Genomic DNA, 21,910 nt, shown 5'->3' with positions numbered 1-21,910 from the left:
TTTCATCGCCACACGCATGGGTGATATGAACTTCTCCATCCTTTGAGGCTGAATTTGACCTTAAAGGGCAAGAGTGGTTAACGCGTAAACTGCACGTCTGGAAAACTAGAGGCATGGGATTCGATTCCCAGGTGTCTACCCTTCCTGCCAGGGTGAGAAGCAACCGACGCATATATCCTCAGCAACTGGCAGCGTCGCAAATCCCCACTGACGGCGACGACGACACTGAAGGACGACTTTCAGACATCATGATTTCTTAATAGACGCTAGTTCATACGCTGAAGATGATTCGTGTGCTTAAGAATTCCAAATTGTCCGGTCACTTCTAGATGATTTCAGGTTCGTGTCAATTCACTTTTTAATCAATTAAAATAATTTGCTGATCAGGATTTTTGACGGACCTAGTTCATGCGCTGGTTGATATCCTACTGCCTAAGAGTTTGAAATGGGCCGTTAACTTTTGGGTGGTATGGAGCATCCCGTTATTTGAGCCTGAACCTGACCACGAAACGTTACTTTGCTAGGTCGATATTTTTTCGAGGACACTAATTGGTCGTTAGCACCAATCACGGTCCAGTATTCGCCTACGTCACTTCATGTGGTTCACAGGGTCATATGGTATATGACGTCACGCGCCGGCTGACGATGAGGCCAGGATTTTTTGTCAGCCCGTCAGCATGAAGAGAGAGCGCTACCAGATTAAAAATCACTCAACTCAAGCGGGAATTTGATTTCGTGGCTCTTGCGTTGACGAGTGCGTCAGGTGGGATAGGGGCACTTGCCTATAATTTTTGGGGAGATCCGGCATGGGATGGATAAGGAGGGAATTAAAATGCCAAGAGTAGCCATGAAAAGGTGAGTGACAGTGTTGGTGTGGTGTGTGGTTACGTTGTCAAGCAAATTAATAACGTTATAAGTAAAAGCTTGAAATGAGAGGGAAGAAATTGAAATGTATTGAGGATGAGAAGAAGCACTCAATATACAGATTGGATATATGACGGTAATACCGGAGTAAAAGCTACACTTCCGAACACCACTTGGTACGAGGTATGTCGTCGGCACGCCAGAATTAGCGTGTTGCGTGGTTATAGGTAAAGGAAGATGAGAAAGCAAAGTTTACAAACCCTCCCATCAGCTCACACATAGAACGCTCTGTCAGCACGCGTGACGTCACGCATTCCAGCTGACAATCGTGCTTACGACGACGACTATGAGTGGAGTTTTATGAGGGATGATATGGAGTGGGGCCTCGGGGACTGCAGCACTTTCTACCTGCGATGGAATTTTTTTATCTACCGGAATAAATAAGAGCGCCGTTTGCGGTCGTTTGCTGCGTCTGCCTATGTGGCGCACAACGGCACGTCTATCGCGCGGTTTTTAAAAAGGCTTCAAACTGAATGGAAACGTCCGCAGAAGGTCGCAGGGTACGCGGTGCGGATTTTGTGTCGGGAGGGGTCGCCCGAAACTGTTGCACGCGTTGTGAGAAGGAAAGGTTAGCACCACCGCCAGGTTAGACATTGGAATCCATCAGGGCAAGTGATTAACATGAATTAGTGCACATTGGGATGTGCAGTTTCTGACCGTGGGAAGGAGCTCGCAGGGCTAGATTTGTACTTAGCCAGATTTGCCTGAAAAACTTCTGCTCTAGCTAGAGCGAGATAAACTACTAAAACTCGAGTCAAATTGCTGTTATGGTACTGCCCTGCCCGCTCACAGCTCCTTTGCTACCTGGCCATTGATGAACATTATATGGGTGTATATAGCAATTGATAGATGCCTGTAGGTGGGGAGAATGGTGAAACTAAATGGTGCTACAATTTGACATTGCAACTTGGCCTGCTGAGTGGCTTGCTCTGCAATGCCTCTGGAAACGTTAACAGCATATTTCAGGATTTTCAGTTCCAGAGTCCTCTATCAGTGGGCCAGATCTTCATGACTGGTTATTTTATTACTTGTTGATTAAACATGTAGGTATCCCTACAAATGTGCAGATTCCTTATTTATGCCTTAGCAGTTTTTCTGGTGCATCTTAAACTTAACCATGTTTTAGTGACAGACTAGACAGTCAGATGGAGTTGGTCAGTTGCATAGCCATCTGGATAAAAGGTGATGTTTCTCATTGGTAGTTTGACAGTTATTATTGTACAACCTATCACAACTATGTATTGAGTAAGGCAATCATGAGTGGAGTTTTATGAGGGGTGATAACAGATGTACATCTGAATTTACCAATGTTACAGATCAAAATGAGCTACCCAACAACCAGAAGTGACCATCACAGTGTCAGTAAAAGGTAAGCTATCTGCCAAGAGTTGTCAAAAATAAAAAAGGTATATTTGTTTTGTTTGTGCATGATTAGGCTGCAGTTAAACTGTGTTATGCAACATTACACAATAGCATCATATTTGTACTTATCATTGTACTCATGTTTGGTTTCCATGGTTAAGTTTAAAGCAAGCAAACAGACCTCATAAGATTGTTGGTCTTATAGCAGTGATGTGGCTTGCACACCTATTCTAACATAACAGTTTTATGGTCATACTACTTTCTAGTCTTATTTTGACTTATTCAATGCTTTCATTTGCCATATTGTAGTGTACTGTATGTAAAAATATATAGTTAAGTTTAGGTTAATCAAGTGCCTCTTAGATTTGAGATGGCCATTATTTTCTGTCTATTTTAGGGTTTTTCGTTTCTTTATTTTGCCCATTTGTATCTGATGCTCCAGTGTGCTAAAGCCCTGGAAGCAGCAGAACACAATGCAGTACACAACAGGGCTGCACACTCTCCACATAAACTCAAGCATGTGTGCATGGACATCAGTTTTCTACTTCATGTAGTTTTATCATTTCTTTCCATTACATGGGGGCATCATTTCATTTGTTTGCATTTGTATACACAACTATGTGAGTTGGTGAACTGCAAGACACGTTTTGCCAGTGCTTGATACCCTGATTCTGGACTCGTTAGTCATAATGCAATATGTTTTGGTTTTTTGGAAGGCATTCCACAAATTAATCTTGCTTTGTTTTTTCAGGCTGCAGACAGAATTAATGACTTTAATGGTAAGTCACATACCCACCTTCTGCATTTACTTGGGACCCAATTTTGGCACAGGGCATAGAACATGTCTGAACATATGTTGGAGCAGTACATGAGTGCAGTCCTCTCCATGGTCTAGGGGAAAGATGATTGACTTGTTATCAAGCTGTGCCAGCATGAGCTCCAGAGCAGGTGCATTGCTTGGCCCAGCTAAAATGGAAATGTCAGCAGGCAGCTGGCCAACAATGATCAACCCAGCCGCGGGGGTGAACCGTAGAGTTGTGCGGCGCGTAAAACCTTACCCATTTCTGCTGGGCAAAAGGGTGAGTTAAACTCATCTGTTGAACTGGACAGCAGAAATTGTGTGATGAGTTCAGGGTACATGCAACAAGTTATGCTTGGTAAATGCACAGAACCCAGAAGCCATTCATACATTGGAATGCACTTATCACAAAAGGTGCTTTTGGCCAGCACCCACCTTCCATTTCTTCTTTCTAAGAATATCTTGTTAACTCTTTTATGTGATGGCTGATGATATCAATTGCAATTAAGTAACTATTCATGATTGAAAGGATAGCTGTAACAAGCAGAAAAGGATCCAGTTCCAACGGAAATAATGGCAAAGGCATGTTGGAAGAGGCAAGCTGCAAATGTAATCCTTGCAATACTGGCAGTGTAACTGAGCTTTGTTTTTCACTAAATGTGTGCCCTTATTTTGCAGACGTCTGGTGACAAGGGCATCTCAGCATTCCCAGATGGTGATAACCTCTTCAGCTGGGTCGCCACCATCTCTGGAGCCGCCAGCACGGTAAATGGCCGTCCTGACGTGCCTCTTTCGGTATTATATACTTGAACCTGAACTTGGTGTATCCATATTTTTTAATACAGATGCGTGGTGTCGTCCCACCTATAAAATGAAATGTACATCTTGCGTCATATCCCGACAGATCTTGTCATTAGGGCTCCCGTTCCATTCTTCGGTTTGAAGCTGGCTGACATGCCGACTTCCTTACGAGGCACGGAAGCCCGTACCGTTTCGTCACCTCCGTGAGTCATAACCTTATCAGCTCTCAATGTCGATTCCGCCGAATATTTTCATTTACCCCTGCTTCCGTTGTGTTTGCTTCGCCGACACCGAGCGGCGTCTGACGGTGCTCGCCGTCGTCTCGCACCCGCCAGGTGTATGAGGGCCTGGAGTTCAAGCTGCGGCTCGACTTCTCCAACAACTACCCGTTCTCGGCGCCGGTGGTTCGCTTCACGTCGCCCTGCTTCCACCCGAACGTCGACACGCAGGGCAACATCTGCCTCGACATCCTCAAGGAGAAGTGGTCGGCCTCCTACGACGTGCGCGCGCTGCTGCTCTCCATACAGAGTCTGCTCGGAGGTGAGCGGCGAGCGGGCGCGCTCTCGCTGACGTCAGCGCGACGGGGTGTTGTTCAACAGTCACGGCGTGGTCGCAAGTCAGTGTGCCGACGTCTGGCAAGGTTACAGCGGTACCGGGTGGCGCTTCGACGCCAGCGCGTTGGGATCCGCTTCTGGTTACAGTTACGATGATGTCATTTTATGCGGTGACTGGGATTCGCCGTAGTAAGCGCGCCAGTAAACCTGACTGCCCGCGCGCCGCGCCGGCTGGCAGACCAGCGAGTGCCGCCTGACCAGAGCGCCGCGTGCGCCACCCGGCCCACTCACAGGCCGTCTCCGACCTGTCGTTTCCAGAGCCGAACAACAACAGCCCGCTGAACGTGCAGGCGGCCGACATGTGGAGCGACCCCACGCGCTTCCGCGAGAACGTGCTGGAGCGGTGTGCCAGCTGTGTGCGCCACCCGTGAGCCGCGACTGCCGCTCTAGGTACCAGTGGGCCATCTCACCCCATCCCCTCCCTCCCCCTGTTCGGTGACCCACCGACGGGGGCGAGCTCGTGAGGCCGCGGCTCCGGCCTGGCGGCAGCGGCGGCTGAGTCCAGATTATACCACTGCTCAGTCTACAGTGTGCTGGCGCCAACTGCGGGGGATGACTCCACCGGGAATCTTCGTGCTCTGATGTAATACTCCGCATTGGTTTTGATGCAGGAGCTTCGTCCGTCTTCGTTTCATCGCTAAATAGACCATATGAGTTGACGTAGTCATCGGGCGTAACGTGTCTGTCGGCGTGGATTTGGTTTGAGAGGCACGCAGGGCGTGTTTTTGGGTGTGGTGCTGGAGTTAAGCTTGTAACCGATTCACGGCATAGGTAGCTCATGGTACAAGCGCGCTCGAATCAAATGCACGCGACGTCTGACATTTGGAGATGGGCCAGGGAACTGCATGTGTGCATAAATGAACATCTAGCGGCGAATTTGGTTGTCGTACTTCATTTCTTCCTAGCGCCCTACTGACGATGCTGTGCTGCTGACTCCAAACACCGTGTTGGGCTTCGTGAAACATTTTGTGCGCGGTCTGGTTTCTCACGGGCTCCTCGAAACATCTTACCGCTTTTTGTAATAGATGCTGTCGATCTGAATCGGACCTCCAGCCTGCGTGCCCCACATGTCCTGGGCCGTCTCAGCCGTCTGCTGTCTTCAATAAACAGAGTACTGTGGGCTCAGCTTCCGTCCCAGAGTCAGCGAGGTGGTCGGGCTCAGCCCCGTCCCGGAGTCGGCGATGTGGTTGGGCTCAGCTCCCCCCGGAGTCAGCGATGTGGTCGGCGCCAGCAGCATCCGACGCCGGCGCGCGCCGCGCGGCCTAGTGTATACCATCGTAACGGCTTCCTGGCAGACTCAGTAAAAGCGCTCAACGCTCGGACCGCACAGCGACTGCACTGGGGTGAGGTTCTGTTATCTCCAGCTGTGACGGTCAGCTTCTTATTGCCGTCCATGTCTTACAGCGGCCGTGGTCTGATCAGCAAGCCAGATGACCTCGAGTGGGTCGAACACAGGCGAGCAGGGCAGCACAAGACGAAAGCGTACTTTCCGTAAAACAGACCGGGCAAGCGGACACGCGTCGGCTTCATTGGTACTACTACGGCCATCCAGGGTAGTGCCAAAGAGGGTTAGGTCTCAGGCAAACCAAGCACGAAGTATCGTTGTTCAGAAACACACGAATGACAAAAACATCACGCGATGAAACACTACCCACGAAAACACCATGCGATGAATACTTTATTCAGTATATCCAACTCTGGTCATTGCTCATAAACTGAGACGAAAGAACAAAGCAGCTACCACTTTGGGTTGCTATAACCGGACCATTATAAGCCCGCGGACGCGTCTTATCACCTACGTCTTCTAGTGCGTAACAACAAGTGTGCGCAGTCTGTGGGCTGAAAGGCCGTGCGCAACTACTCTTAGCTGGCTGCTGTGCGCAGTTTAACGACAGCTGTGCGCGGTCTGCTGACACCTGTGCGCAGTTTGCTTATGACCAACCGCGGCTCGCGGACGGAACGCACTCACGGCGGCGTTTTGGACACGCTGTCCAATGGCCGGGGTCCTCTCCAACGCCGCGAATCAATAGGCCGCCATCCACCACCCTGTCCGGGTGGGACACGCGCGCCTCCCGCCGCTGGGGCCACGTCGGCGCCATTCTCCGGATGGGGCCGGTGCCTGTCGGCACCCGTCCGCGCCGCTCAGGGCCGCGGCGCCAGCCGCGCCGCCGCCGCCGCTGCCGCCACCAGCGGCCAGAGCAGCGGGCTGACGCCGTAACGCGTGCTGCTGCCGCCGCCGGCCACGTCGCTGTGCGGCAGCCACGCGTCGGCCGGTCGGCTCCTTTCCAGCTCGTCGGAGAAGTAGTTGCGGTAGTACCACTCGTTGGCGGCGTCGACCGCCGGCTGGGCGCGACCGCGCGCTGGCGCCGGCACCGCCAGGCTGTCGCCGAATGGCACCGTATTGCTCTCGGGCGCGCGCGCCGGCTCCGGCTCGGCGGGCCGCGGTCGCACCGGCACCGCCGCCGCCGCCGCGCCGCCGCCTGCCGGCGCGATGAACTGCGGCAGCGGGTAGCCGTCGTACGGCTGCACCATGGTGATGCTGGGACGGCCGCGCGGCTCGGCCGTCTCCGGCGCCGCGGTCGAGCTCGGCTCCCCGTCCTCGTCCTCGTCCTTGGCGTTGACGGCCAGCTCAGCTTTCAGGCGCGCCTCGTACGTCGTGTTGGCGGGCGTGTTCCAGTTGTGTTGGGGTGCGAACGTGTCAAGCTCGGGCGTCGCGCTCGGCTCCGTGGGGGCGGCGACTGGGTTCACCGGCGGCCGGTGCGAGGCCGGCACTTGCTCGGTGGTGACGGCGGCGGGTGGTGTGGTGGTTTCGGCGCTCTCCGTGACCGGCTCCGTGACGGTGTACTCGGTGGCCGCGTCAGTGGGCGCGATGGAGTCGTGCCGCGCCGTCTCCGTCGTCTCTCGCTCCGCCGTGTCGAACCAGTCGGCCAGCATGTCCGTGAGTGGGTTGCCACCTGCTGTGGTCGTCTCTACGCTGGCTGGCTCCGTGGTGTGGTGCCAGAGCGGGCTGCCGTCGTCCGCGGGTGTGCTCGGTGCCGGCTCGGGCGGCGCCGTGCCGACCTCCGGCTGCTGGCCAACCGTGGTGCCGGCGTGGTGCGAGCCGCCGGCCGTCTGGTCATCGGTGCTCGGCGTGGTCTGCTCGGCGATCATCTGCAGCAGGCTGTCCAGGCTGAAGTCGCCCAGCTCGTCCTCGGCCGTCAGGTACGGGTGCTCCGTTTCCGCCTCGGTCGAGGTGCTAGGCTCCCGCGCCGGCGTCGTGCTAGTCGGCGGCTCGGTGGCGCGCGCGCTCTCCTCCTCCAGCCGGCGGATCTCGTTGAGCAGCGCGTCCAGCGACATGGCGCCGCCGTCGGACGCCGGCGCCGGCTCCGTCCACGCATCCTGCAGGCCGAACGGCTCGCCGCTGGGCGCCGCCGCGTCGGCCCGCTCCGTGGACGCCGCCTCGGTCACCGGCCAGAAGCCGACGGCGCCGGACGCGGCGCGCGGCGGCGCGGCCGGCGACGGATCGAAGGGCGGACTCGGCACGAACGGCGCGTCCATCGGGATTGTCTCAGGCACAGAGGGCACCTCTGGCCGACGCGCCGGCGGCCGCCGCTCGCCGTCGAACACAACCGCGTTTAGGCTGCTGGCCGCGCCCGGGTTCAGCTGCGGGTCGGGGAACACGAACGCGTTCAGACCGTGCGGGTCGCCCGAGTCGTCGTGGCGGATATGGCCGTGCTTGGCCGGGATGAAGAGCTGCTCAGGCGGCACCGCCGGGGGCGAAGGCCGCGGCCGCTCGGCCGGCGGAGGGCCCTGCTTTGCTGGGCCAGCGCCGGGCGGCAGCAGCGCCGCTGCCGGCCGGCCGCGCTGCTCGTAGAAGTCAGGCCGCCGCTGCGGGTGGGGCGCCGCCGCGCCGGCTGGCCCGCCGCTGAAGCCGGCGCTCGAGTCGGGCCTGTACGGCGGCTTGTGCGGGTAAAGCCCTGGTGGCAGCGGCCCCTGCGCCCCACCGGCCAGGCCGGCGCGATCCGAGTTGCGGTTGGAGCTTCCCAGGCCGAACGTGAGCCCGAGCTTGGGCAGCAAAGTGCTGAGTGTGCCCAGTGTGCCGAGCGTGCCCAGGATACCGAGCGCGCTGGGTCCGCCGCCGCCGCTCCCGTCTGTCTGCTTCTGCGTCGAGTTGGCCCGCTTGATGGAGCCGACGTAGATGGTGGGCGTGTCGCCGGCCGTGTGGTCCGGGTCGGCGCCGGCCAGCGGCGTGGTGGCTGTCGGCGGCGGTATTTGCGCCGTCGTCTGCGCCGCCAGCGCCGGCGCCGCCCGCTCCGTGGTCACCTCCGGCGGCGGCGCCACCTCGGCCAACGACGGCTCGGCAGACTGCAGCGAGCCGATCGTGTTCGCCGAGTCTGCCACACAAGGGAACAGTCGGTTTGGTTCGGCGAAATGGTGAGAAACCAACACGATCGACATTGGCTTCGAGCCAAAATCGAGATCCGTGATCGTACCGCCGCGAGCCCCGGAATGGAGACTAAGAAGGGAGCCATGCGCACCGCGCCTGGAACATTGACGCTTGGGAAGTCTCATTGGACACGAGTGAACTGTTTTTGGGAGGATTTTTCTGCCCATCATATTCTGAGCAGCTTGGTCGTGACTTCTGTGACTTGAAGGACCCCAAGCCAAACGTGGTTCACTCGCACGCAGATCACACCTGGGTGCTGATCACGTTAATATTGGAATGTGCGGGCGGCTTCCTTGTTAAAACTAAATATTCTAGATTATACTAGATAAAACTAGATAGTAAAGCCTTGAGCATACAGCTTCTATGGCTGCTAATTGATGTCTGATGGTAAAAGGGTGCACCTCAGCACGAGCGTAACGTACACCACAGGTTGAAGCTGACGGGATGCAAAACAGCTGGTCGTTGACTGGCATAAGTGACAATGCTGCCTGCCGAATGTGGTTGTCCTAGCAGTGGGTTAGCGCCAATGGCACGGGCGACAGTTTTGGGTTATGCCTCACGCGCGAGATACAGTCCCCTTACCGGCTGACTTCGATCGAAAAGGCACTCGTTTGTGTTCAAGGCCATCATTATACCAGATTGCACCATTTTGGGCCCTGTGGACGGGTTCCAAGGAGAAAGAGCGCAAAAGTATAGTACGCGCAGTGTACCAGCGTGTTGGCACGGATTTCCTTAAATTGGGCACCGTTCGATAGCCCTGGAGCCGGTCTCTCCAGCCAACGAATTTCGGCCGGTTAGCTCACCGTTTCTGGCACTCGGAGGATCTCGAGTCCAAATCTTTGCACGCGCTTGTGGAGTACGCGAACCGTACGCGGCTGCCGATCGCGAAAGCACGCACGCCCTAATGGGATTCATGTTGTCATCCGGGCTTGGGCCATTGACACCCTCCGCTCGACTTGTTACGTGAATTCTGCAGACGTTCGGCTGGCAGTGCCGGGCACGTGCCACGAGCTCGATTTTGAATATGTTTTCAGAAAAGTTGCATTTTATTATGTTCGGCTCTTTCAGGAAGTGAAGGCTGAACACCGGGCGCGCCCGTAGGACGCTGCAGTCAGCATTTGCTTGGCGTGGCCATGGTCAACTTCCACTTCGCAGCTCGCATTCCATCACAGCTCGCACAGGCACGCAACATTAAACCATGCGATGAAATTGTGAACTTTTGAGGATTTATCGGTTGGCCCATACTTGCAGCCTTGTGCATGGGTGCAGGCCAGACAAGGTAGGGACCAATGAGTTCAGGGTACCAAGCGTCTTCACGATCGGCTCGTACCGCGTCGGACTGGGCCTCACAGGGCGCCGCCTGCCGGCGCAGAGGGCGCCTCGAGCGGCACACGTACCTAGCGGCTGGTCGTAGTGGGGTGAGCCGTAGTCGGCCGGACCGAGCCCCAGCTGGTGCGGCCTGCGCGCGCCGCCAGGCCGTTCGGTCGGGTGGAACACGCGGAGCTCCGAGTCCGTGAACTCTGGACAGGGCTCCGTGTGGTCCAACGACGCCCTGCGGCGGGGGAAGGCCGTCAGTGGCGGCGAGTGCCGGCAGAGGCTCGCCGGAGAGAAGGGAGGGCCGTCGGTGTGGGAAGGGAGGGGGATGCAGCACGGAACGGGCGGCAACAGTCACCGCCGGACCCTTTTCTGTTAGATTCCTTTAATTTCTCTCCTACTCCCGTCTTCGAGATAATGCTCAGGCTCTTAGCATGCCGCATTTGCAGTCGTCTTTTACTCCACTCTCCTCGCAATTCAGACATCGCATTTGTATGGATAGAACCGTGCAGTTGGCGCGTCGCACCTCCCACGTTCATTGGGAGGGGCGACTGTACCTTGTGGATTGCGTCAAATGCGTGCTTATATCCATCAATACGCCATGTTGCATTGTGAAGAAAACGGGATCAAGGATGACTGCAGAGACGGTATATCAAAAGTTTAACCACTCTCTCGCGTTCCAATGGCATAATCTTGTGTTGCCAGTCTGACCATTTTAAGGTGTGTCTGCCCCTGCAGCTCATGGTGCCGCACCAGTATGGACGGACGGATCTATTTGCAACGCATCGGGTTTTCAGTTCACAGCTTCGCTGTAGCTTGTTTCATTTATCGATAACAGAACCCTCTGGGACTGTTCATTTTATCAATATGTCATTCATTGTTGACTACGGTCCCAAACTCCAAGAAATACAATGAATAGATAACAATGTTCACTATATTTCAACAGACTGGCCCTCTTCTGGTAAGTTTTGAAAGTTGTAAGTTATGGCAAACCATAAGATATGATACGGTGCTTGATATAAATCCGGAATGCGGAACGTTTATGGGGACACATAATGTGATTCTTTTTTAAAAATACCGACGCATTTCAATAGGTTAGACCGTTTTATCCCCTCAGCTAGTTCGTTCATTGCGAAAAACAAGGGATTCGATGACAGAAATAGAGCGAACAGGTGACAATGAAGAAACGACATGAATGAACATGAGGGGGGAAGTCAGGCTCCCCCCCCCCCCCCCGGCCGGGCGCGGGTAACAGCGCCATGAAACTATTCCTTTAGAATGTTTATTTTTTGCGTCTTGGATGTGCAGGTGAATTATGTAAAGTTATGCCAGAGTGCGTTTATTTTACGGAAAGCTTGGTCATGTATGTGTTGTCTGGAGAACGTGTCAAGGGGACGTCTAAAAACGGGATAGCGCCGTGTTTATCCTGACGTTCGGTTGAAAACCGCATGGATGGGTGGAGAGAGTTTTGGGAGAATGGAGTTGGTTTTGAAACCGAATGAAACTTGGCTTGCCCGGTGTACATACCCCAAAAAGGTCATCTTTGCAACGCATGAACAATTTCGACATAAGGGGGACATCAATCTGAAGTTTTTGGTAATGCATAAATAGTATGGGGACTGGTGGACCCATTTTGTTCCCCACGGCTAACCCCGATCATGAGGTTTTCGACGTAAATCACGGTGAGGTGAAACATCTGAATATTGCTTAAAACGTGCCGGAGCATATCAGGTATCACCGTGATGGCTTCATCTATAGGGATATTGGTGTGTGGTGATGACGCATCCATTGCGAATAGAAACGCACTTATGAGGAGTTTTGATAGATATTTTGATTTAAGCCTCGGAGGAATAATCTGGAACTGGTCAGATGAGTGGGCGCAAAGTGGACGAGTTGGGTGATGACACGTGCCATTAAGAAGGATGGTTCTTCAGTTAAAGAGCAGCAGTTTGATTCCATGGGGCGTAAATGCATGCCTGGTTTATGATGTTTAGGGGGATCGCACCATGCTCGTCATTTGGAATTTGTGCGGGAAAGGTGTTTGGCCTCCGTACTCTTACCAACTTCCTTATGGTAGATTGTACAGTAGTCGGAACGGCTGCTGTTGAACTCGCTGGTTTTGAACCCGCTCGATATGGACCTCAGTGCACCGCCTTTGTATACTTTTGTAAGTGCGTTTACACTGATTTATGTCGTCCTTTTATTGCCATCTGTTTGCTCTATTTCTGTCATGAAGTCAACTGTTTTTCGCAATGTATGAAATGTCTCCCAGGTTAAGATAGCCTAAGCTATTGAAATGCGTTCGTATTAACACACTTTCATATTCCCACAAACGTCCTACGTTCTGGACTTTCATTGAGCTTTGCATTATTTGTTATGGTTCACCATAAAATGCAAATATCAAAACTCACCAGAGGAGGACATGCCGGCGGAAATATTATGGAATTCGCGACCCATTTAGTGTATTTCTTAGAGTTTGAGACTGCAGTCAACAGTGTACGGCATAATGTAGCTTGTTCCGTGTACCATCACAGCCACAATGTCACAGTTGCCTTCGGCCCAAGCCGCGTAACGCTCATCGTTTGCACTGGCGCGTACATGCTGCACGCAGAGGCCCATTTTTTGCACCGAGCGTTGAACGCCCACTCGCCTGTACCTCTATATACCGTGTGGCGTGCACCCCATACCTGTCACGAGGCGGCGCCCACCTTTCGCAGTGGAAGTCGTTCTCCCTCGTGCGCAGCATGGGCACGCCGCGCATCTCCTGAGGGTAGTAGCAGATGGGCTCGTGCAAGTGGCGGCCGGCCGGCGGGTGGCGCGCGCGTAGGTCACCCAGCCACTCGCGCAGCCACTGGATCTCGCAGTCGCACCGCAGCGGGTTACCTGAGAACGACGTGGACAGCGTTAGAAAGAGAATATTTTGCATTTTGATGAAGTTTTGCACTGAAACGACCATTTTGTAGACCATTTGGCAGAGTTCACAGCTCTGTCTCTCTTAAGGCCCAAACCCCTTTAGCTCTGATCTAGACGCCCGCGAAGATGGGCAGACTATTTCGTGCAGTCTGTTTCAAGGTCACCCAGGCATTCTTGACGCTATAATAGCGTCATTAAAATCTTGCAATTACATTGGTCATGCGGCGAAAAAGGGAGAAATGAATTGTTGAGTCATTCATGTATGGTGTTCGTGAGCACGATTTCCAGATACAACGGCAGTCAATTGACCCTGAATCGATGTTGTGCAAGATATGATGGCACATTCAAAGAACGACGTATTGAGGAGCATATTTACAAGATTGAGAAAATGTATCGTCTATAGTGGTGTTTTCCATTCAAAAGCATGCCAATAGCTAGAGTTTAGTTTATTTCATGATATCTGATGCTTCGATTTCTTCAAATGTGGAACATTTCCTTAAAAGGACGTATCCCACCTTTTTGTACTTTTCACTATTTGTTACATTAGATGCGCACAATTTGATCAGTGATGCCAGTTTTCTCGGGATCCTAAAAGGCTCAGTATTTCAGTCTGAATTAGCCTACCTTGCGGGAGAAGTCTATTTTGAATCTATTCTCACTTCTATGAAAATCTTACGTTTTATTTGCCATATTTTTATCATATCTGAGAACCATGTTTCATCATATCTAATGCTTGCTTCAACATTTTCGAATTTGGAACCTTGCCTCGGAGGAAACTGGCATGGTTGTGAATGTTGTAGGTGGTGCCCGTGTTCCGATATGTCCAGACTTCACCGGTGGTGTTCTCTGTTAGGGCAATCCATTTACCCACAACACTTCTGGTAGATCTGCCACAGCAACTGATTTTTTCACGTAAAACTAGGAAAGTTGTCAACGGAACGGGAGACGAAGCCTACCATCAACCATCGCCGTCTCTACCATCAAATCGATCCGACGCTAGTGTTCAATTGCACTCGTTCTCTCAAGACGCAGCGTATGCACTCACTGGCTGTCCCCACGCTCAGCCCGCTTGTGCACACTGTCACTGGGCGGACCCTGAGTCCCGCCCCACTGACCTGAGCCGACCTTGAGCCCACCCCACTGACCTGAGTCGACCTTGAGCCACCCCACCGACCTGAGTCGACCTTGAGCCCACCCCACCGACCTGAGCCGACCTTGAGCCAATCCCACCGACCTGAGCCAACCTTGAGCTCATCCCACTGACTTGAGCCGACCTCGAGCCCACCCTACTGACCTGAGACGTCCAGCTGGTGGAGCACGGTCCGGACGCGCCGGAACAGCGGCTTGCGCAGCGAGCGGATCCGGTTGTTCTGCAGGTACACGGCGTCCATGTTCCGCTGGCCAGCGAACGCGTCGTCGTGGATGCGACACATGCCGTTGTCGTTCAGCTGCAACAGCCACTAGGCGTCACAGCGAGCACCGGAGACGCGGGAACGGTCAACCGTGCTGTGCCGTCAGTTGCTACCTGCCGGATTCTGGAGCTGGGGGGGGGCCCGACGCTGGTAATGACTCAATGATGCCAGGTGCAACAGCGCCACTCACATCTGCGCGAACTCACGCAATATACACACTATACGTATGTTGATGTACAGCTGGTGAAGTTCTGTTAGGCGCAGCTTGGCCTAATGGACCACCAGCAATGGTAATTGCAACTGGTGACGTTCCTGTTAGGCCAGCTGGCTATAGGACCATCGCACGGTTATTGCAACTGGTGAAGGTTCTGTTAGGCGCAAAGCTGGCTCTACCAAGACAGTGGTAGCAGTGCGGGGTTAATTGGGAAAAGAAAACAGACCGATTAAAAGCGAGAAATTGCGGAGAACCAGCGATGTGGTTATGTACCGGCATCAGGAATATTAGGTTTGTTGAATGCATGAAACTAGTGAATTCTTTGTACCAGTCAAACCGCCGGTGGCACCCAATGATCTTGCCTTTTTCAAAAGGAAGCTCGACACAGTCGTCAGCCCTTTGTAGAGACGCCAGTGACTGCATGGTTCCTCACACAGCGTCAGAGGCTATGGTGTTCAATGCAACTGGTGCCGATACCAACTATTTTACATCTTATACTCTAGTGAGTGTATTTGGATTACGCCGTGTAGGATGCCTCCCGAGACGTCTGTGCAAGTGGTTGGACACGTCTGGGAACGCAGTTCTTAACTTATGTGTCGCCTGTAAAAAGTTGTAATTATTGCGACCACTCTTAAAATCAACCAGCATGTTCCACAGATAACCAGTGTTACTGCGTACCAGCGTGTGCTGGCTGGATAGATAAAAGGTGAGGGTGGAAAGATAGAGGGTGTCGTCCGGGATCGTTACTCCAGAGAGCGTGCGGGACTGCTGCGGCCCGATCTGTCATGCCGGGGCCACGCGCGGGCCTCTGCACGTCCCGGGTCCCACTGATTCCGGAGCAGCGCGGGGTGCCGTTCCGGCCTGGGGCGCGGCCGCGCGCGTCGAATGTCAGGCGACACGGCGTCGGGTGCCATCGCTTCCGGCCGGTCACGGCGCTGGCGGCGTGTCGCAGCGCACGCGGACGCCCGGCGAACCGGACCACCGCGCCGAGCCGAGCCGCGCCGCGCCGCGCCGCGCCGCGCCACGCCACTCACCGCCGGCACCGCCACCTCCCGGCCAGGGACACAAGCGTGCAAACCGGACTTCCCGCCCACTCTTAGGGCTGCTGACGTTTCGGTGCCGTGACGCTCGAGGGGACTGTGGGGTTAATCATGAAGTGCATGCGTCTCTATATGAATAGTGGTGTTGCACTATTCTTGTAACTATCACTAAAGAAATAACGAATATTGGGAAAATGATGTGGAAGGTAATATCAGTACAGTAATGCTCAGAGGTGTTAATTTTTGTGACTTCTTGCGAGGGGGTCGGACCAAGAACTCCAGAACTTGCCTCCCCCGATTTTTTCTCGCCGAATTTATCTTACTTAATTTTGGTGTACGGCAAAAAAGGCGTGTGGTTTCATTTTTTGTATAACTGATAACAAGTCTTTAATTTAAGCAGCCGAGTAGTCATGCAAGGGCGGATCCAGGGAGGCACTGGACGCACGCGTCTCTTGGGATCGACAAGTGAAGGCGCCCCTTTAGAGACCATCTTAGGGCGCCTAAGGCACTCTTCTGTGGTGACAATGGGAGGCGGTACGCATTTTAGGTTGTGGGGGACCGGGGCAGTCATGAAGAGTTAGCCATGAAGGACTTAGGTCATCCCCATATTCCAGAGCTTTTCACTTTGACCTTCACAAACGATCGCGTGTATTTTGGCCCTTGAGGTGTAAAGTTTATTGCATCGTTTATTCCGCTCAGCTGTTACGATTTGTATCTGGTGGTGAGAGCAGGCCCCGACTATTTGTTACGAGAGGAAAGAGGGTCCTAGTGTTGGTAGGTGCACAGCAATATACGAGACACAGGTGTCTCTATGGGGGGGGGGGGGCATAAATCCGGGTGCATTAACGAATTTAGCTACCCGGGTTTGGGCCAGGCCATCAGGCCAAACCACACACCCCATTCTAATTTTATTTTGTCCCTGAATTAGACCCCCATCCCCATGCTAAGATGGTTTGCTTTCTTAAAGTTGCTGTGACATGCGCATGGTGCGCGAAAAAAATGACCTCGATTTGGCGCCAAACCACATTTTTCAGCTCAGCTATTTGCCATGTCATTAAGAATTACATAGAACGGCACTTTCATTGGCGTATTGGTCATTAGAATGCTTTCATTACATACGTAACGAAATGCGCTGTGAAAAAACAACGAAAGGATGAGTCTACTGTAACCGTGATGTAGAAAACGCGTGTACTATTGATAAGACTTTCACATGCCTACCAATTTTTAATACGCAGTCGGGCCGGGTATCAATGGGAGCCCTTCCCCTTTCGAAGGTTTTCCAAAAATAACTTCTGGCCGATGCGGCGTAGCCGTTCGAGAGTTGATAGCTGTACAACTACATACAAAATTGTACGTTTCTATGGGGAGATAAACATACGGCTACATTAACAACAAAACTATGGCCACGACGAAAGTTTTTGGGCGCAACGCCACGCCAAACTTTGCATAGCTGTAGACAACTGAATAACGGATATCTAGGTGTAGAAAGCTAGATGCACATGGTCAGGTTGTGACCTATGGGAGGTCGAAGGTACGCCATGACTATCAGCAAAGACAATTTGTGTGGAGTCATGCAAGGTGATGCGAAGACAAGATGTTAAAGTGAGTATCCCGCCTTTTTTACTTTCCACTCATTGTTACATCACACGCATCCCATTTCATTGGTTACACCAGTTTTCTCGCAATTTTTCTAAATACCTTAGAACTTCGATTTAAACAAGCTGACCATGCGGGAAAAATCTCCTTTGAGTCCATGCTGACCAATATGAAACTACCACACTTCATTTGCCGTGCTTTTTCCAATGTATGTGTCCTGTTATGTTTAAAACACACGATCGCTTCAAAACGTGTGTGTAATATATGTTTCAAAGGCTTGAAACACTCCGTTGAGACAAAAAGGCGTGCGAGCATTAAGGTAGTATCCCACGAATTCAACGAAACGTTTTACCATGGGTTTGATTTATCCCCTTTGGCGTTTACCACAGCGCTTCTTTTCAAGGCGCGCTTTGGCTTCGGGATGGAAGGAAGTATCACTTGATACATGTGACGCACTAGTTCAAACTTCCACCAACGAACTTCTCGGCAACCGGCCCTCGCCACCCGTTGGGCCAATCGCAAACGTTCTCTTGTTCGCACAAGTAAAGGTGTGCACGGTCCTTGTCATGACGACGGTGGTCATAACCGTAGGGGAGAAGCGCGTTGCTGTTGCAAAATTTTGGCAACACAATATGGACCAAAATTTTTCAATTGATGTCTTTTTATGTCGTGACGGTGTTGTCGCTCCAATGCTATTATTGGACGTCACTAGCCCTGAGCTTTCACTACAGCATATCTTGGAAATATACCCCGACGGTGGGACACTCCCTTTACACCAAGCAACACATCTCTGACATGGCTTCTCAGACAAGCCAACTGATGTTAGGATAGCGACTGACTCCATTGAACTAGGGTCCGTATGAAGGTCGGACCATGGTCAAAACCAAACTTTTGTACTGAAGAACGCGCTGTAAGAGGTGGTATTTGATGCTCCTTTCGAACTTCTTGATCACAGGGGCGTCAATAGGCATGTTATCTGGATCGCTTGCAGGCAAGAAGCGGCCACTGACCTAATATGACCGATATCAACCCTTTTTCACGTGCGGAGCAGCCTTTCCGACTGGCATGATCTGAAATGCGTACTTGGAACAGGTATGTAGGGTTAAGGCGGTTGCATGAAGAGGTCCGGAAGTACTTCGAATACCGACCTGGAATTTGACCTTATTGGGTCCAAACGTCAGCGGTATTTTGACCTAGTCTATCTCCAAATTTGGTGCAAGTGAGTTCACACACAGGCCCTCCTACCTGGCGAATTTAGTGTTTCTGGTTCTCTTGTTTTTTATCTTATGTGTCAAATTGAGTGCCTCCCCTACCGAGCGTGTCGCAAGCACCCGCGCGACTACTCAATTGTTGCGCGTCTGAGAACTTCGTCTTGTTGTGCGTCTAAGCACAACATACACTTCTCCTTCGCAGTGTGAAATCTTTATCGGTGAACCGAAATTGTTGAATTCCCTGGAAATCAACGATAATGCAGACAAGCATTTTAAAGCATGAGGACCACAGGATTTCAGGTGAAATCCAAACTTTTCTGTCCTTTTGCCGTCAGAAATGTAAGACCATTGTTTGTGTAACGATGTATAATAAATGTAAACGATGTATGTTAAATTCCACGCTTAGTCACCCATGCACCCACTAACTGCACAAAACTGTTCCAAGCCTGACAGAAAGGTTTGGATACGCATGACTGGTGAGGATTCCTCCCCAAGCCCGTCAAAGCTTCCTCATTATGGCCGCCAGGCGTCTTGACGGTGAGTGCCGGGCCAATGCGGGTTAGTGAACGACAAACGATGATAAGTTGCAAGTGGCGGGTTTGAGCATGCGACTCACCTTAAGCGTTTGGAGGTCAGCGAGTGACCTGAAGGTTCCGTCGTTGACCTCCAGGATGCGGTTGTGACTGAGGTCGATCGTTCGAAGCCCCCGCAGACGCTGAAACGTTCCTCTGGGCAAGGTGGCCAGCTGATTGGCTGACAGGTTGTACGACCGCAGTGCCGGTAGATTTTCGTAGGCCTCGTCTGACAGGTGCGTCAGCTGGTTCTCCTGCAGGTTTATTCTCTCCAGACCGTTGAGATTGACGAAGGTGGCCTCCTTCAGCTGCCGCAGGTTGTTGTTGTTGAGGAATATCGCCTTCAGCTGCTGGTCGCCACGGAAGGAGCCCGGGTCCATCTCGACCATCGCGTTGAAGCTGAGGTCCAGCTGTCTCAACGATGGCATGTTGAGGAACGTGTTGCTCTTGATGTGCTCCACATAGTTGTGGTGCATCTCCAGGTGCTCCAGTGAAGGCGTGTTCTCGAACGTCGTAGACGAGAGGAAACGGATGTTGTTGTAACTGGCGTCCAGATACCTGATAGATGGAAGTTGGTTGACCATGTTATCAAACTCCACCAGAGTATTGTTCCTGAGATCCAGCGTCTCCAAGTGGTTTAGGTTATGGAACGTCTTCGGCGGGATGGTGGTGAGAAGGTTGTTGCTGATGTTGACCACCCGCAGCTCCTGGTTGCCCTCGAATAGCTCCAGTGGGATAGTCTTCAGGAAATTGCCACTGAGCTCCACCGACCGGAGGTCACTCATGGTTTTCAGGATGCTCGGGTCAAGTTTTGAGAGCATGTTGAAACCAAAGTCCAGCTCGCGCAGCTTCGTCAGCTTCTGCAGGGACTGCGCCGGGAGATCGCGCAGCATGTTCTGTTTCATCCTGAGCTCGGAGAGTCCGCGCAGTTCTGACAATGAAGCGGCGGGGAACGTCGCGATGAAATTGTATGAGAGGTCGAGGACTTTAAGCACGTTCCCCACTGGTAAAGAATTCGGCTGAATATCAGCGATTTTGTTGAATTTCATTCTGAGATCTTGGAGGTTTTCTGCACTGGAGAATTGTCCTGTTTCTACGGACACTAGCTCATTAAAGCTCAAGTCCACCTGACGCAGCTCCTTGAGATTCTTGAAAGTCATCGGGTATATCTTCGGCAGCGAGTTGAACGACAGATTCAGGAACTTGAGTTTGGCCGTTCCCACGAAGGCATTCTCATCCACCACGTTGATGATGTTGTAGCTGAAGTCGGCGTGCTCCAGCTGCGTGACATTGCGAAGAACGCTGGCGTGCAGGTGGGTCATGTCGTTGAAGGAGAGGTCAAGGAGGGTCAGCTTGGGCAGGTTCCACCAGTCGCTGCCGCCCTGCTCCATCACCAGGAAGTTATGGTGCATGTGCAGCTCCCGCAAGTCAGGCATGTTCTTGAAGCCGTTCCTGTCCACCTGTTTGATGTTGTTGTGGTTCAGATACAAGATCTCCAGCGCAGGATGTGCGAAGGTGTTGCCTGGTACAGACTCGATCAAGTTCATGCTCAGATCCAACACTCGCAGATTCGGCAGCATCCGTAATACTGCCGCACTTCCTGTTAGATCGGTGATGTTGTTCTGCTTCAGCAATAGCTGCTCCAGGCTTTCCATGCTGAAAAATGCGTCCTTTTTCAGCGAGTTGACATAATTGTTGGTAAGGTCCAACCGTTTGAGACGCGGAAGAACGTGGAACGCGTCCTGATCCACCTTGGTGATGAAATTCTGCCTCAAGTTGAGAATTTCCATATTTTTCAGGTCAACGAACGTACCCGTCTTGACGTACTCGATCAGGTTGCCACTGAGGTCAAGCCGCCGCAAGCTCTGGGCCTCTCTGGCCGCGATCGTCACCACGCTGGCGTCCCGCACGCCGTTCCCGGCGAATGATAGGTGATCCAGGTGCTGCGTGGGGAAGAAGGCGCGAGGGTGGATGTACTCGATGCTGTTGAAGCTGAAATTGGCCACGCGCAGCATGGCCAGGCCGAGCAGCGAGTTCTCGCCGAGCGTGGCCGTCGGGTTGAAGGTGTAGTGCAGCACGCGCAGCTCGGGCGCACCGCGGAACGCCCGGCTTGGGATCTGGCCAATGCCCGTACTGTTAATACTCAGCAGTCGCAGCCGGTCGGCGCGCGCCAGTGACGGCAGCGTCTGCAGCGGCGTCTGCTCGATCAGCAGCGACTCTAGCACGTGCAGGTCGTCGAGCGCGTCGAAGGCGAACTTGTGCGCCGCCGGCTCGCGCAGCACCAGGTGCGTCAGCGTGTCCTCCAGCCCGTGGAAGGCACCGCGGTCCACCATGGTGACGCCATTGTCGTCCAGCTCCAGCCGGAAGACGCTGACGCCGCTGAAGAGCCGGTGCGTCAGCGCCTCCAGCCGGTTGCGGCGCAGGGTGAGCCGCTCCACGGTGCCGCGCCAGTGCGCCAGCGTGACCAGCGCGTTGTGCAGCTGGCTCGGGCTGGCGTTCTCACATCTGGGGGCGCGCGGGAGGGCGGGGTGAGTGCAACGCCCCGGAAAGACGGGGTGAGCAAGCCTCCCGGACGCAGGGTGGAGATAAGCACGCCGCCTGAGAAGGTGGGACCTATCCCCATTTTCTCCAACTCGAAACATGGAGTGATATGATGGTTTGAAATTACCATGAAGAGAAATACATGCAACGCGCACAGCTGCGAACTGCTTT

The 21,910-nt window shown here is 53.1% G+C and overlaps 2 protein-coding genes across 4 annotated transcripts; one reads left to right on the top strand and one right to left on the bottom strand.

Annotated features, from left to right (window-relative positions):
• The first annotated feature begins 1,352 nt into the window (after nt 1-1,352).
• Nucleotides 1,353-5,625, top strand: LOC119114824 (ubiquitin-conjugating enzyme E2 C). 3 transcript variants are annotated; one of them, XM_037238871.1, is made up of 6 exons: nt 1,353-1,492; nt 2,241-2,293; nt 3,038-3,065; nt 3,764-3,850; nt 4,222-4,426; nt 4,759-5,625. In XM_037238871.1, exons 2-6 carry the CDS (start codon nt 2,247-2,249, stop codon nt 4,869-4,871), a joined length of 480 nt encoding a protein of 159 aa, XP_037094766.1. In that variant the 5' UTR covers nt 1,353-1,492; nt 2,241-2,246; the 3' UTR covers nt 4,872-5,625. The 3 variants fall into 3 exon arrangements, with proteins under 3 accessions (XP_037094766.1, XP_037094767.1, XP_037094765.1); XM_037238872.1 differs by having other exon boundaries at nt 1,353-1,509; XM_037238870.1 differs by having other exon boundaries at nt 1,383-1,424.
• LOC119090071 (protein artichoke) lies at nt 5,507-21,531 on the bottom strand. The gene is made up of 11 exons (XM_037212866.1): nt 19,243-21,531; nt 14,448-14,601; nt 12,949-13,123; nt 10,324-10,478; nt 8,797-8,873; nt 8,416-8,658; nt 7,993-8,232; nt 7,609-7,740; nt 6,975-7,539; nt 6,487-6,619; nt 5,507-5,597 (listed from the first exon to the last, which is right to left on the bottom strand). Exons 1-11 carry the CDS (start codon nt 21,529-21,531, stop codon nt 5,507-5,509), a joined length of 4,254 nt encoding a protein of 1,417 aa, XP_037068761.1.
• Nucleotides 21,532-21,910: the final 379 nt, after the last annotated feature.

Source organism: Pollicipes pollicipes, unplaced genomic scaffold, assembly GCF_011947565.3.
Source record: "Pollicipes pollicipes isolate AB1234 unplaced genomic scaffold, Ppol_2.1 Scaffold_3087;HRSCAF=3621_pilon_pilon_pilon, whole genome shotgun sequence".
NCBI lineage: Eukaryota > Metazoa > Arthropoda > Thecostraca > Pollicipedomorpha > Pollicipedidae > Pollicipes > Pollicipes pollicipes.
Note: the sequence above shows the minus strand (reverse complement) of the source record. Positions and strands in the feature narration are given on the sequence as shown.